The sequence below is a fragment of the Tuber melanosporum genome (genome assembly GCF_000151645.1).
Source record: "Tuber melanosporum whole genome shotgun sequence assembly, scaffold_41, strain Mel28".
Lineage (NCBI taxonomy): Eukaryota > Fungi > Ascomycota > Pezizomycetes > Pezizales > Tuberaceae > Tuber > Tuber melanosporum.
The window spans coordinates 129,952-143,604 of NW_003299086.1; the positions used below are offsets into that span (position 1 = coordinate 129,952).

Here is a 13,653-nt window from a genome sequence, read left to right on the forward strand (position 1 = left end):
TGTCTCGCGATCAAAGAACAGTTCTACAGAAGGCAGGAAAGGCTCTTGGTGAACTTACTGGTGAACATGCTAAGATATTAGCCGTCAACCGACGCTTACAGCACCAGATAGCAGAGTTGGAGAGTAAGAAGAAGAAGAAGAAGGTAACTTTAAATCCTAATATGGTGTTTGTGGATTTAGATGCTATCAAACGGTCACTTGATGAGGCGGAGGAGGCAAGAGTGAAGATAGAAGTTGAGAAGGCAAGAATTGTGGCAAAAAAGGCACAAGCAAAGGCAAAAGAACCATCAGCTGAACAGGAGGCATTAAGAACTTCAAAGCGCTTACAACAGGTACAGATGGAGCAATGTATGTTTGAATGGACACTGTAGATTGAAATTTATTTTGTCTTTATCGGGGCGCCAAGGTGGCCGAAAACTACGGGTGGCCGAAAACCCCATACACTAGCTTACTCGTACTACCGGCATAGGAATTGCGTGGTCGCGGTCCCGCTAACTCAAGTGCAACCACACGCTAAGTACCACATCCGTACCGCATCCCCGCAGTTCGCATCATCACCCTCCGAAAGACAGGATGAATGGAGTCCCCCCCTAGCAGGCGCTCAGCTTCTAACCTATATTCCAAAGGGCAGAGCGTGGAACCAAAGAAGACAGAAGTCAATACAGTTTAGAAGCACCCGACAGACATCAAATGAATAATAAATAACCATCCATTAAGCCCCACCACCCGCCATCATAGGTCACGCAGAAAAGGAAAAGTAATGAAGCCCAGAAAATGAAAAGACGCTTTTTGTATATTCTCCCCACATCACAATCATCTCCAGGAGCGCCAGAACCGTATCAATGTGCCGCATTCAGCAATCCCGCAGCCATACTCATGTTGCTCGTTACACCGATGAAACAAAGGCAGTTGGGCAATAAGACAAAGGAAAATACGCCAACCCATCTGTATTCCCACCATTGCGTTTAACCAATAAAATACTTATTCTTCGACCGGATCGAGAGATGGTCCCGCACGGACGATAGTCGCCCACCCGATCAACCGCCAATGCTTGTCGATTCTCCTACTCAGTGCAATCTTCTCGCCATCCTGAGTACAAGCTGGGCTAGTCAATTGAAGTTTGGCTACATCAGCTTTCACAGCAATAACCTTTGCACCGGTAGCAGTAGATCCAATGTTGACCATAAGAATTTCGTTCTTGGTAAGTTTGGCGACCTTAGCCTGTTTTCCGTCTGCAGTCTTGACACCGAGAAGACGACGCAGTAAGAAGTAATTGACTTCAAGATCGGTGTAGATGCTTGGCAAACGCCCCTTAAGACCAAGGACGAATCCAACGAGGCGATCCGCACGACAGAGGGTTGGGTCGACGCGGGTACCAACACCTATTTCACTCATTAGAAAACTTATAAACAGAGAGGGGGGTTGTAAATATAGGTAGGTATACCAATAAGACCGCCAGGAACGGCAAATTTTAAATCATTGTTCTCGGCGAACAGTGAAACAATTCTGCTAAAGATAGGCTTGCACTGGATTTGTCCCTTTTCAGTTTTGGTGACAATTCCTGGTCTGATCTCAATCTCGTCCCCGAGTTTTAGCACACCCGTCAAGATCGAGCCACCGGCAACACCGCCCTTCAAATCATCAATTTCGGCGCCAGGTTTGTTGACATCGAAAGACCTAATAACGATCATATGGGGCGTTGCAGTGAAATCTCGGATCGGAACAGGAATCTTCGATACAAGGGCCTCGTTGATAGCATCAATGTTATACTTCAGCTGGGCCGAAATGGGAATGATTGGAGAACCGTCCGCAACGGTGCCACGAATGAATTTCAGAATCGATTGGTAATGCTCTTCAGCAGACGCTTCACGCATAAGGTCAACCTTGTTCTGAAGAATAATGATGTGGTTTAACTTCATGATCTCTATTGCAGCCAGATGCTCGGAAGTCTGCGGCTGGGGACATGACTCGTTTCCAGCAATCAGCAAGAGAGCGGCGTCCATGACTGCTGCACCAGACAACATAGTACTCATGAGGATGTCGTGCCCAGGACAATCAACGAAGCTAATGTCATCGTCAGCACATAACTCGAATACCAATAACTCCATTGAGGGGCGCACTCACGAAACATGTCTCAATAGTTGGTACTTTCCGCTACAGCCTTCCCGTTCACACTGAGGATCGACTTCCTTATCGCTCTTATAACTTCGGTAATTCCCAGGACGAGGGCAGTCAGGATTATCACATTTGTAGACCTTTGCATTGGCATAACCAAGCTTGATAGTGATGTTTCTCTCAAGTTCGTTCTTGAACCTGACTGTCTGAACCCCAGATATAGCTTTCACAACAGTGCTCTTCCCGTGAGCCACATGACCGATGGTACCAATGTTTATCGTAGCCTGGCGAGAGATAATTTCAGGTGAAAGAGGAGAAAGCGCAGAAAGATCTAGAGTCTCCGGATCAGGTTGTGCCGGTAGAGGTGGTCTGGGTGCAACGATCTCTTGGATCTGAGTGGGTTTCTTCAGGGAAGATTTGAGCTCTTTTGGAGCATCGTCAAAATCGGATTCGTCCGACTGCGGATCCAAGCCAGGAGATCCGAGACTCCCTCCATCATCCTGAGTAATAAAGTTTCCGAGTTTGTCAACATGCTCGTCGTGCTCAGACGTGATGCTTTCTTCTGCGCCGTTAGTTGCCATGATTGTGGGGATGGAAGAATGGAAGGTGGGGTGGAAGGTGGGGTGGATGAGGGATGTCGAGATGATAGAAAGTTGAATTAAGAGATTTTCCTGACTTTGAAACTCGATAAAAAGAACTGCGAGGTAAAAGCAAGGAATAAATTGCGAGGGTTCAGCAAGGAATCGTGAAGTTTTGCGAGAAATTTAGTGTCTACGAGTAAAAGGTCGTGAGCGAGTCAGGGCGAAGAGAAGGAAAGAAAATGAACATTGAAATTTTGGAGCCTGACTAAGCCACATCAGCCACATCACCAGATATGATACGGTAGTCAACTATCACACTCGAGTATGATACAAGTACCAGCACGATCGTCTATTCAACCCCCAGTCCTATCATAACGCTTTGGGGTTTGAAATCCCGAGAAAATTGACGAACAACCGAGCAGATGACCCCTTCCCTTACTACGTTCTGAAAATTTGGGTTCCACACCCAATTCAACACCGGTATGCCCTGAAGTCTACTCGTACTTTAAGGTCCGTCAGGCATCTCGGTTGTAGGTAGAGGTGTGGGGGGGTTCGCTGTTAGCAAAGTTCTCCCCGGTGGCGAAGAGAACTACCGAGGAGCACAGTGCCCTGGTTGTTGCTAAGATTATGACATTGTAATGTGTGATACGGGCAATTCGGGCCTGGCTAGTGTCGGACTGCTCAACATTAGATCCAATTTTGCGACACTGAGACCCCTCAACTTCTCTTGCTCACGTTACTATCCATATTCCCAAAAGAGCGCTTAAGTCCATAACATTATTTTCAAAAACAAAATTTCCCTCTCACTAAGAAGTCCAAGTCTTTATGCTAATTTCCTCTACCGGTAGCTGTTTCGGAGTTTGGCGTATTAAAATTACAGTACGAGTACCGTACTCTATGTGCTGCTTTTGCAAACCTTCGGTACAACGCCAACCTAGGTATGGTTCCGGTCGCGATAAACCTGTACGAGGGGGGGGAAGAAAGTAATGCGACACCCGTGCAACACAAATTCCCGTACGGAAATAATATCAATAACATATAGTACTACCATTTTCCACAACCACATTCAATAAATAAAATAAGTAAAGGAGATAAAATTAAAAAATGCTTAGTATTTCCTTAAAGTAAAATAAAAAGAAAATCATAAATCAATAATGAGTTTGGTGTCCTTTTCTTCTAATAACCTCTCTGACCCGCTTTGGCATACTTCTGCAAAGATCCATAAACCTTCCATCAGGAATAGCTTTCCATGCTTCCTCCACAGCTCTGATTAGCTCTTCCTTGCTTGTAACTCTTCCATACCTTTTCCCCAAGTAAGTTTCCATATCTCCCCAAATATTTTCAATTAAGTTCAGGTCTGGTGACTGTGGTGGCCAGGGCAATATATCCACCCCATTCCTTTTTCTACACTTTGTAGAATATCTGTGATTAAACTAGTAGTTAGATTATATTCTTAAGTAAGTATTTCTATATCAAAAATCAGAAAATACAATAATTATAAGGAGGTACAACCTATCCTTTATGCCCTGGTGCACCATCTTCAACAACCCTAGTCCAATAAAATCTCTCACAACACTCATGCCAGAAAGGAATTAAAACTGGATCCAGAATATACTTAGTATACTCATAAGAATTCACTTTAACCTTTCCTGGTACTACCACTAGCTTTGACCTCAAATCTCTACAAAAGGCTCCCCATACCATAACTGTCCCCCTTCCTGACTCCCAGACCTCATCAATGCAATCCTGATCATATTCCTCAGAAGGTTCTCTTATCATCCATCCTCTCTGCCCAAATCCAACTGTAGAGAATGAGGTTTCATCAGTCCATATGATTCTGGACTAGTCTCTTAGTTTCCAAGCTCTTTTTCTCATACACTAACCAAATCTAATTGGTATATTTTTAGGGCGCAATCCCCATCTAAAATATCTTTTAGTTATGTAAACACTTGAATCTTCATTAAAGTACTTACTTCTTGTATGGGTTTCTTTTATTTAAATTAAGACTCTTAGCTGCCTTCCTAATTGTCTTGGATGATGCCTTTAATCCCTTCTCTTCTTTAATATCCTCCCAAGAGAGTCTTCTATTTCTTTTATTTTCTTTAATAAAAGACTTTAGATCAAGTAGATCAGACTCCTGGAAGATTGGAGGTCTTCCTGTTCGCCGGTAGTTGGAAGGACTACCTGTTTCCCGATACTGTTGATAGATGCGAGCACAGGTACTATGGTGAACTTTAAGGCCTATTTTTTCCTCCAATTCAGCAGCTATCTTTTTGAAAGACCACTCTGCTATTTCTCGGAGAGCAATAATACGGATCCAGTCATCGCACGTAGTTTTCCACTCAAAGTGCTGTCACTTCTGTAAGTTCTCTTTACTCTCATAGTGCTTTTCTGAAATGGTTTGGCAGGTGGTGGGGGATATAATGAGTATTGTAGTAATGGGGGTTGGGAGTAGAGTTGCAATCTTGTGGGAAGCGGTTGCTACTGTGTCGCACTACTTCTTTCCCCCCCCTCGTACATGCGGCCATTGTTTATCCTGCCAAGATTAAGTGTATTCTTGGCATTTATACTTATTTTTTTGCGATTCCGTTAGTAATTCTCTGTTTCTTAGGAATATCTGCTCCTTAGGAAGCTTAGAAAACTGTAAAACTTATGAGACCTTTCAAGGTAAAAATGTGCAAATAATACCAAGAAAAGCTTTGACTATGGGACCGAATTTGGACTAGTATGATGTCTCATCCCTGAAATATATGTGTCTTAGCCTATTTTTGCTTATATTTTAAAGGTAGCCATTACTTAAGGTACTTATACAAAGTGTTCTAACTTCAAACTCAAAAACCAGGGTTACTGGCACCCAGTCTATATTTTCAGAAATTGAAATCATAGTTTAATGCAGCAGGTGTTTGGCTCCATTTCTAATCTAGAAAGGATTTCTTCATAGTAGTAATCTTTTAACCTAAAATCAGATAATTAATTTTTCCAGCTATGAGCAGGTTTATTGTAGCCAGAACTATATGATACTTACAGTTTTTAAAATATCCAGATGCCTTGATGCCAAGGCATCTGGATACTTTTTTTTATTTTTTATTTTTTATTTTTTATTTTTTTTTAAAAAAACACCTTTTTCAATTATATACTTATATAATATGATATTATAAGGATTTCTGTACCTAATACAAGTATCTACAGATCAGTGACAAAAGTCATTGTTGATAGCTACTTTTACACCAAAATTGTTAGGTGGAGATGATCTATATAGACTCAGGCATGTCTAGGCCAATCAAGATTCATTTTGTGGACAGAGATTGTTTAGAAAGGCTCAAAGAATTGCTTATTTCATTTATGACTACTAAGAGCAAAGTAAGATAGAATAGAATTGTATGAACACTGCTATATTGTTAAGATTACTTCTCCATTACTTGATGATGTCTAAAAGTTTAGGAGACACTTCGATATTTATATTCAGTGTTTGAGTATTTGTGGACTACATCTATCTCTAATACAAATTATGTACCTCTCTAACTATATCTTGCAATATTGGGCATTCTCCAAAAGTTTGAATACTAGAAGACTTTGAAAATCATCATATCCTTCCTGATAATTCACTATTTGGCCAGTCGGAAAACTCTGCTGTTCCCAATAGTAATTATCCAATCCTCGGAGTTCTTAGACTTGTGGCCTAGTTCTTAAATTGAACTGCTTGGCCTTAATTGTCTCCTCTATTGATGAAATGATCAGTTTCATCCTTGGGTTGTGTCTGCCAGAGTAGTCATAAATACAACCTTCTAAACTCATTGAATTTAAACCTCTGTAATTTCTAATTCAATTGATGGATATTTTCCTGATAAATTCCTACCAATTTACAGAAAGCCATTCTACTAGATTGACAGATAACCTTTTTACTGGCAGCTCTTAGTTTTCCTAGATAGCAGGACTTTAGTTATTATCTGGTATTAGTGATAATTCCTACAACTACAGTCGTGTCCGGAAAGTTTTCGTACCCTCACATGGCAACCGCATAACCACAACCCCCAACCATAAAAATTTCAAAAAAAATGTAAAGAATTCAATTAAAGAAAACATAATAGTATTGCTAGTAGACAATAAAAAACATTATTACTATTTTGTATGGCCTCCATTTGCATCCAGTACAGCTTGCATTCTCTCAGACATCCTATCTATCTATCCATCCAACTTCTCTTGGGGAATTAAATCCCACTCTTCCTTTGCTGCCTCAAACAATTCAGCTGCACTATGAGGCCTTCTTTCCAGTTTGGAGAATCGCTTGGTAAGGGCTCTTTTGAGTAGTGCCCATGTGTTCTCAATAGGATTGAGATCTGGTAAGTTGGGTAGCTAAGAGAGTTTTTTGTAACCACAGTCTGCTTCCAATTTTCAATTTTCCTCACTACCATGCCAGGAAGCATTATCTGCAGCAAGGTAAATATTGTCAGAAGGTCTATCCAGACCCTCTATAAAAAAGATAAGGTAAGGCTGGTGGATCTCAGTTGCATATTGGTGAGAGTTTAGGCCAAGTCTGTCTCTTTTACTGGTCCTTTCCTCCTCCCTTCTCTTTCTCACAAGAATTAACTCAGTCTTTCCTTCCTTTATCATTGCAGCATATACTCCAATGCTAGTCTTTCCAGACTTAAAGCTAGGCTTTAAGTTTTTTTCTTCTAGCTCTTCACCAGGTCTAACTCTGATCTTTCTGCCTGTTGGATTTGGATCATAAACAATGGTAGCTTCATCCACAAAAACAACCCAATTCCATGCCCCTTTCCAGTTCCTCCTTCTCCTAGCAAACTTCCTTCTTTTCTCCTTTTATCCTTTTCTCCAAAAAGGCTTTTTCCTAGGTATCAGAAGCTTAAAATGAGCTTCTGATATGATCTTATCAATAGTGGTTTTACCAAGACCAATATTCGCTTTTTTGGTAATGTTATGTAACGCTAAATGAGGCTCAGCATCGACAATTGACTCCACTATCTTTCTTTTTATGTTAGTAATCTTGGTTGGTCTTCCACCTCTTTTTGCATGGTGAGTGTTTCCATCTCTAGATTTAGCTCTTTTGACCACAGACTGAACAGTTAACTTGGATACACCTATAGACTTAAAAGTTTTGTCATATCCCATATCTGTATGTTTATACAGAGTATAAATTTCCTTATTCAGGTCTTCTCTTACTCTTAGGTTATGTGGAGGGGCCATGGTGAGGAGGGTTGTTGTGGTAATAAGGTATTGCGGGGTTGCACCTCAGGGGTACGAAAACTTTCCAGACACGACTGTACAACACATCCCTTAACCTTATTGTAACACTCCATAAAGTCTATTGGCTTCTTCAGTAGAGCCTCCTAAGAGTTCTAAACTTTTCTTAATTACCGTTGCATGAATAAGAATGTGTTGGCTCTTTATAGAGATTCTCCAATATTCAATATCGTATTTTTATATGAAAATATCCTGTTACTTATGGCACATACCAGAGATGTTCATCTTTGAATTCAAGTAACTCTCTGGGTAGTTGACAGATTTACTCTATTCTACTTCCTAGACCTAGCAGAAGGTCACTTCTTATATATCTCGTGAACACAATCTGGTCAGACAGATGGCAGTGATGTATACAGTATTATTCTGATATCTTTAATTCTGTGTCATTATAGTCACAGGACGCAACTAAGATACATATGTATGATAACATGCGGGACTTGTAAGGTGGCCAGAGAGGACTGTTAGGGACTGGAGATTCTGATTCTGAGTGGGGTTATCCTACTTAGAGTAGTTCCTAGGTATTGGATCCTGGTACTCCTAATAAAATCTGCTGCTTTTCACTGTACTATAACTCAACTACCTGTAGTGGTAGTGTTTTAATTCTTCCTGAAATAATGATTTTAGATGTTCTGATTCTAAAATTTCAATTTTTGAAGCATATGGTTCAATATTGCATAAACTGTAGTGATGTGGAATTGGTGATTTTGGAAGCAAGTATCTTCTTGTATGTATATCTATACAAATTCTTGGCAGTTAGATTATTTTTTAGAATGGACTACACCAAGTACTGAGGGCTGTTTAAAGAACAAATGACTTCATCAAAGAAATATGAATTTTAAAGTCTCTAGGTTCTCAGCTATCTATTAATATATATTTTTGTTTTAATTGACCAAGAGATGTTGATATAATTTGTAATTTTCTTTTCCTTGAATTTAAACTATTTTGATGTGTTTTGGCAGTACTTGGACCTATCAACAATGACTTTTGTCTAAGAACTATACCTTACTTTAATCTGACCCCAACCCAGCTCTCCATGTACTAGATAAACCTTACAAGTTAGTCTTTTCCAAACTACTACTTACTCTTATTCTTTGGCCCAATTCCATCAGCACTACCAAAAGATACCTTGAATATAGCAATACTATAGAAAGGAGTTATGATTCTCTTAACAACTAAACAACTAAATGTCCCAACCTAACACAACCTATACTTCTATTCTCAACACCTGAGGGCTGCTTCAAGAGACTGCTCCAAGAGACAAGTAGCTTGCAATAAGTTACTTGTTCCTTCACAATCTCCTTACCCTCTACCTTTCCCCTTCCTTTAATTCTTATTTTAGGCCCTTTACAGAGTCTTCAAATTCTTCAACTCCTCTTCTAACAATTTATTTTCCTGTGCTTGCAGTTCTATTAAATTCTCATTGCCTCAATCTCTATAGTTTATCCCATATCGGCCCCCCTTTATCTTTTTTATATACTTCTATATAGTTAAATTCTCCAACACCCTCTTCTCATTCCGCTTTCTTGATATTCCTTGTAATCCTTAACCTGAATTAACCCTTTCTTTATTTCCTCCAATCTCTCCCCAAACTCCCTTATCCAAGTACCCTCATTCCTCCTTAGTACTAGCTGATTTTTTTAATATCTGGATACCTTGGTGCCAAGCCTCATACAAATTTGCGCCAAGGTGTCCGGATACTTAAAAAAATCGGCTAGAATAGCAATAAACCTTTTTACAAAGCACCAATAACCTCCTACTTACAACTTCTCTCTATACAATGTATTCGATCCCCCTACTACCCTGGCCATTAACAATACTGTTGAGACCTTATGGCCAACCAATAACCTCCTCTCCCTCTTGGTCTTACTAAACAACTTACATGAACTATCACAACTTACAAAGCCAGTCTCTTGCAAGGCTTCTTTAACACCTTCCAATATATCATCCTACTGTATACTATCTAGTACTTTTAGTATTACTGGTAAATCCCCTCCCCCCACAGTCCTTCTCTTTTCAGTGTCAACTCGGGTTCCCACCTCTTTCTCCATAAATTCCCCCTTCCGCTCCCCCTCCACTGCAGGCACGTTATCTCCATTCAACCACCTCTTCTGCCTTTCCTCAAAACCCTCTACTAGAATCTTCTTCTTAACCATGGGCAAAGGGGCTCCAAAACAATGGATACCGGAATCACGATATCTAGGACTAAATCTGAAGCAATCCCGAAGCTTCTTCTCTGCCCTTCTCCTTTCTGCCTTCTCACAGGTGAGAGCCTTCCTCATCACCTTGTAAGCTTCCTCCATTTGACCCAACCCATCTCACAATCCCGTAATCTCCCTCTTGAGTTGTTTGATTATTACGTATACTAACATAGAAGTGGTAGGCGCCTAATATCAATATGGTTCTGTAGTATGATTGGCCAAAAGCTGATATCATGACTTCTTGGTAAGTTGAATTTTCAAACACTGTGGTTGTAATGGTGACGGTGCATGATTCAGATGTTTTTTAAAACTGCAAGTACTCTGTCTGCGGACTGACGGGAAAAAAAGAGGGGGGAATTTGAAAAACAGACTTATGGGAATAGGGTGAAGACATGCGATTCCATGACGCGATCCTTCTCTATCCGCCATAAGATTATCTTGGGCCAATCCGCCCCCTTTATTTTACCATGCAAAATCAGTGTTCGCATCCGGCCGGTAGATACCTGAAGGCTTGAAGCTTGAAGCTTCCGAGTGATTGAGCGTGATTTTCCTACACCAGAGCCTGCACCAATAGCATCCACTCCTGAAAGCCTATTGGTGCAGCCTATCATCTCTACCAATATCACTTTTGGCCGTGGGGGTTAAAAGGCATCCAAGTGCAGAACTTAGTGTAGTATCCTCTCCTGAATACAGTAGTTGTACCCAACCCCATACCCAGGACCAAAAAAAAAAGACAAGACTAGCCAATACCTTGTCTTTCTGAGGCGGGGCGGGTTCAGAAGATCCAGTATCTCATCCAAGATATGGTTTTAAGTTGCAGCCTAACATCAATGGGGGTACTAGATAAACATAACGGGTCGCTTCATGGAAGTCTGATTGTGACGGGAGAAAAGGGGGGGGGAAGGAGGCCGGGATGGAATACTTAAAGCTCATCTAAACGCACTAGGCTGGTCGATTTGGCAATTCTAATAGTGGGAAGAAGATGGTAGAAGTTTTCGCTAACTTTACTTGTCACTAGTATTAACATACTGGAGGGCATACCGAAAAAACGCGAAAAATTTGGTGGAGAGTAAGGTTTGAACAGTCTATCGCTTTTTCAACTGATCCCCATCGATTTTTCCCCCCTTCGCTGTGCCGTATTCCTCGACATGCCCCCGGGTATGTCACTTCAAATTGGGTCAGAGTAAGAGTAACGATTAAACTTCCCAGAAATAGAGGCTCCAACAAAAAAAAATGGGAAGGGAAATATTGAGCACCCAAAGAGTCCTTCACGAGATTTTAATTTGCCTGAAATTCCGTTTGATATCTATAAGAAAACCGGATTTACTCGTCATCATCCTCATCCTCGCCCTCCTCATCCTCAGCAACAGTAGTTTGAGCAATACCTGCTCACCACACTCAGTCAGTGACAGCACCCCGAAGCGCACCCCTCGTCCAGCACCGCTCATATTCCCAGCGGCTAGAGGGGGGACGGGAATTTTATTTATTATTCTTTGTTTGTAAGGATAAAACTTACGGTCCAAATCTCTCTGTCCAGTCTGAGAGATTCTTCGTCCACCCTTGGGGCTAATTTCAACAACGCCAATCTTCTCGAGAGCCTGGAGGACCTTGCGGTCAACGGAGCCGGAGGCGTCGACATGATGGGAGGGGCGGGACCCCCGGTTCTTCTGGCCACCGTGAGCCTTGCGGAGACGGCCGACACCGACAGATTTGCGGAGGTAGACATGGCGAGCGACAGCAGCTGCGCGGATGTAGAACCAATCAATAGATTGAGGGGGAAGCTCCTTCATGTGTCCGGTCTTTACAGTATCAACCCAGCCTACAAATTTCTCTTAGCAGCTGTCTGTAATCAAGTGAATTGCGAATATTTTTTTGAATACATACCAGGAATTTGGAGCTTGCCTTGACGTTTCAAGAAAGCAGCATAGGCGTCAATGAACTTTTGAGCATCAACATCGCGGACGGAAACGCCAGGCATGATAGGCAACTGTTTGTTAAGAAATGGACGTCGGCGGTGTATTGATGATTGATTGTCGTTGGGCGTGAAGTTTGTGCTGTTGGTAGCTAGCCTTAGAAATATTTCGTGAAGGGTTGGCCTGTGTTTTGTGGTGGTAGGTGGTCGCGACCAGGGTTAGCCCTAAACAGTCACTCTGCCTTCTTGCCTGGAAATGATCCAAGCTCGATTTTTACACTGAGGTGAGCAAAGAGCAACTTATTTTGCTGGTATGATACCGGTATGGCAGCTGGTGAACACTATCCTAGCCTCATTGGTACTGGGTTGTTCTATGTCTAAACTCATGCCAAATACCTGTATGATATCATACCAGGGCTCAATATGGTTTTTCAAACACCACGGCATCCACCGGTAAGTTTCATACTCGAGTATCATACCCTAATATTAAGGCACACCAAAAACACAGATCCTTGGCGTCAAGGTTTCTGGATACCAGTATCTTTAGAAATTGGCGAGCAGACCGGGGGTTTCAGTGAACGAGCCGTACAATATATACAGCACTCCAGTTGCGTGATTATGACACCAGTGATAACAGCTCTATGATTTCTTGCTCTGAAGTTATCTCGGAACTGGGGAGGGAACAACTCGCGTTGTGCCGTACCATATGATTATGATACTCAAGAGGATACCGCACGGTACTCAGCAGTGTATTACGGTAGTAGGTTGCAAGTGGCGCCTTGTCAACTCCTTCCATACTCCAAGGCCAGGACGGGTACGAGTACTGTACAGTAGCGAAGATAAGAACACTCCTATTCACCGTTGCGCCAGGAAGATTACAACACAATAGTCAACTCGAGTACGGTAACTTTTTGTCATTTAACTAGCACGGGCCTAGCTGGGTAGGAGTTAGGATGCCACTCTACGCGAGCACATATTTTATGGAGAACATCCTAGATCAATCAATTGAACCCTTTGACACCCCAACCAGCATCTATCCCGTATACTACTCTCTCGCTGCGATCATGACATAGATATGCCCTTTACGGCCGCTGTGTTGATGTCCATAATGCCCAGAGCCCATTGGAAACACTCATTCCACCCCACCCCTCCTTCTGATGATGTCCTTGACGATTTGCATCTCAACAACTGCCTTGATCATGCCCCTCTGCTTCTCGATGCGCTCTTCGAGCTCCCGGATCTCTTTCTTTTGTTCCTCTAGGCTGCGGTCCACATCCGGGAGATTAGCAACCATAGCCCGAGCCTTTTCCATCTTCAGCCGAATGTGACTCGATTCGTGGTCGACATCCTTCAACTCGAGCTCCTCTCGGGAAACACGAAGGAGTAATGCGTGAAGATCTGGAATGAAGTCGAAAGCGTTCGCAGGAAGGAACTCGGGGGGCAGATTCGAAGTGGCAATTGATGGAGGTTCATTTGTCATAGTGCCCAAGAGCTAAGAGATGGGAATAGTGAGGTGTGGGGGTTCGGTTGAGGTGTTTATTCGAGAGTGGGGGAGACTCGTTGCAATGGACGGGATGGAATGGGACAA

General features: G+C 42.1%; 3 protein-coding genes; all 3 read right to left on the reverse strand.

Annotated features, from left to right (window-relative positions):
• Window positions 1–351: 351 nt before the first annotated feature.
• Window positions 352–2,897, reverse strand: GSTUM_00008017001 (uncharacterized protein). XM_002839800.2 has 3 exons: window positions 2,125–2,897; window positions 1,445–2,064; window positions 352–1,382 (listed from the first exon to the last, which is right to left on the reverse strand). The coding sequence occupies exons 1-3, from the start codon at window positions 2,694–2,696 to the stop codon at window positions 982–984; spliced, it is 1,593 nt and encodes a 530-aa protein (XP_002839846.1). The 5' UTR covers window positions 2,697–2,897; the 3' UTR covers window positions 352–981.
• Window positions 2,898–11,245: 8,348 nt separating this feature from the next.
• GSTUM_00008018001 (40S ribosomal protein S19) lies at window positions 11,246–12,208 on the reverse strand. XM_002839801.2 has 3 exons: window positions 12,038–12,208; window positions 11,670–11,972; window positions 11,246–11,538 (listed from the first exon to the last, which is right to left on the reverse strand). Exons 1-3 carry the CDS (start codon window positions 12,129–12,131, stop codon window positions 11,477–11,479), a joined length of 459 nt encoding a protein of 152 aa, XP_002839847.1. The 5' UTR covers window positions 12,132–12,208; the 3' UTR covers window positions 11,246–11,476.
• Window positions 12,209–13,058: 850 nt separating this feature from the next.
• GSTUM_00008019001 (uncharacterized protein) lies at window positions 13,059–13,629 on the reverse strand. XM_002839802.2 has 1 exon: window positions 13,059–13,629. Exon 1 carries the CDS (start codon window positions 13,543–13,545, stop codon window positions 13,198–13,200), a length of 348 nt encoding a protein of 115 aa, XP_002839848.1. The 5' UTR covers window positions 13,546–13,629; the 3' UTR covers window positions 13,059–13,197.
• Between the last annotated feature and the right edge of the window lie 24 nt (window positions 13,630–13,653).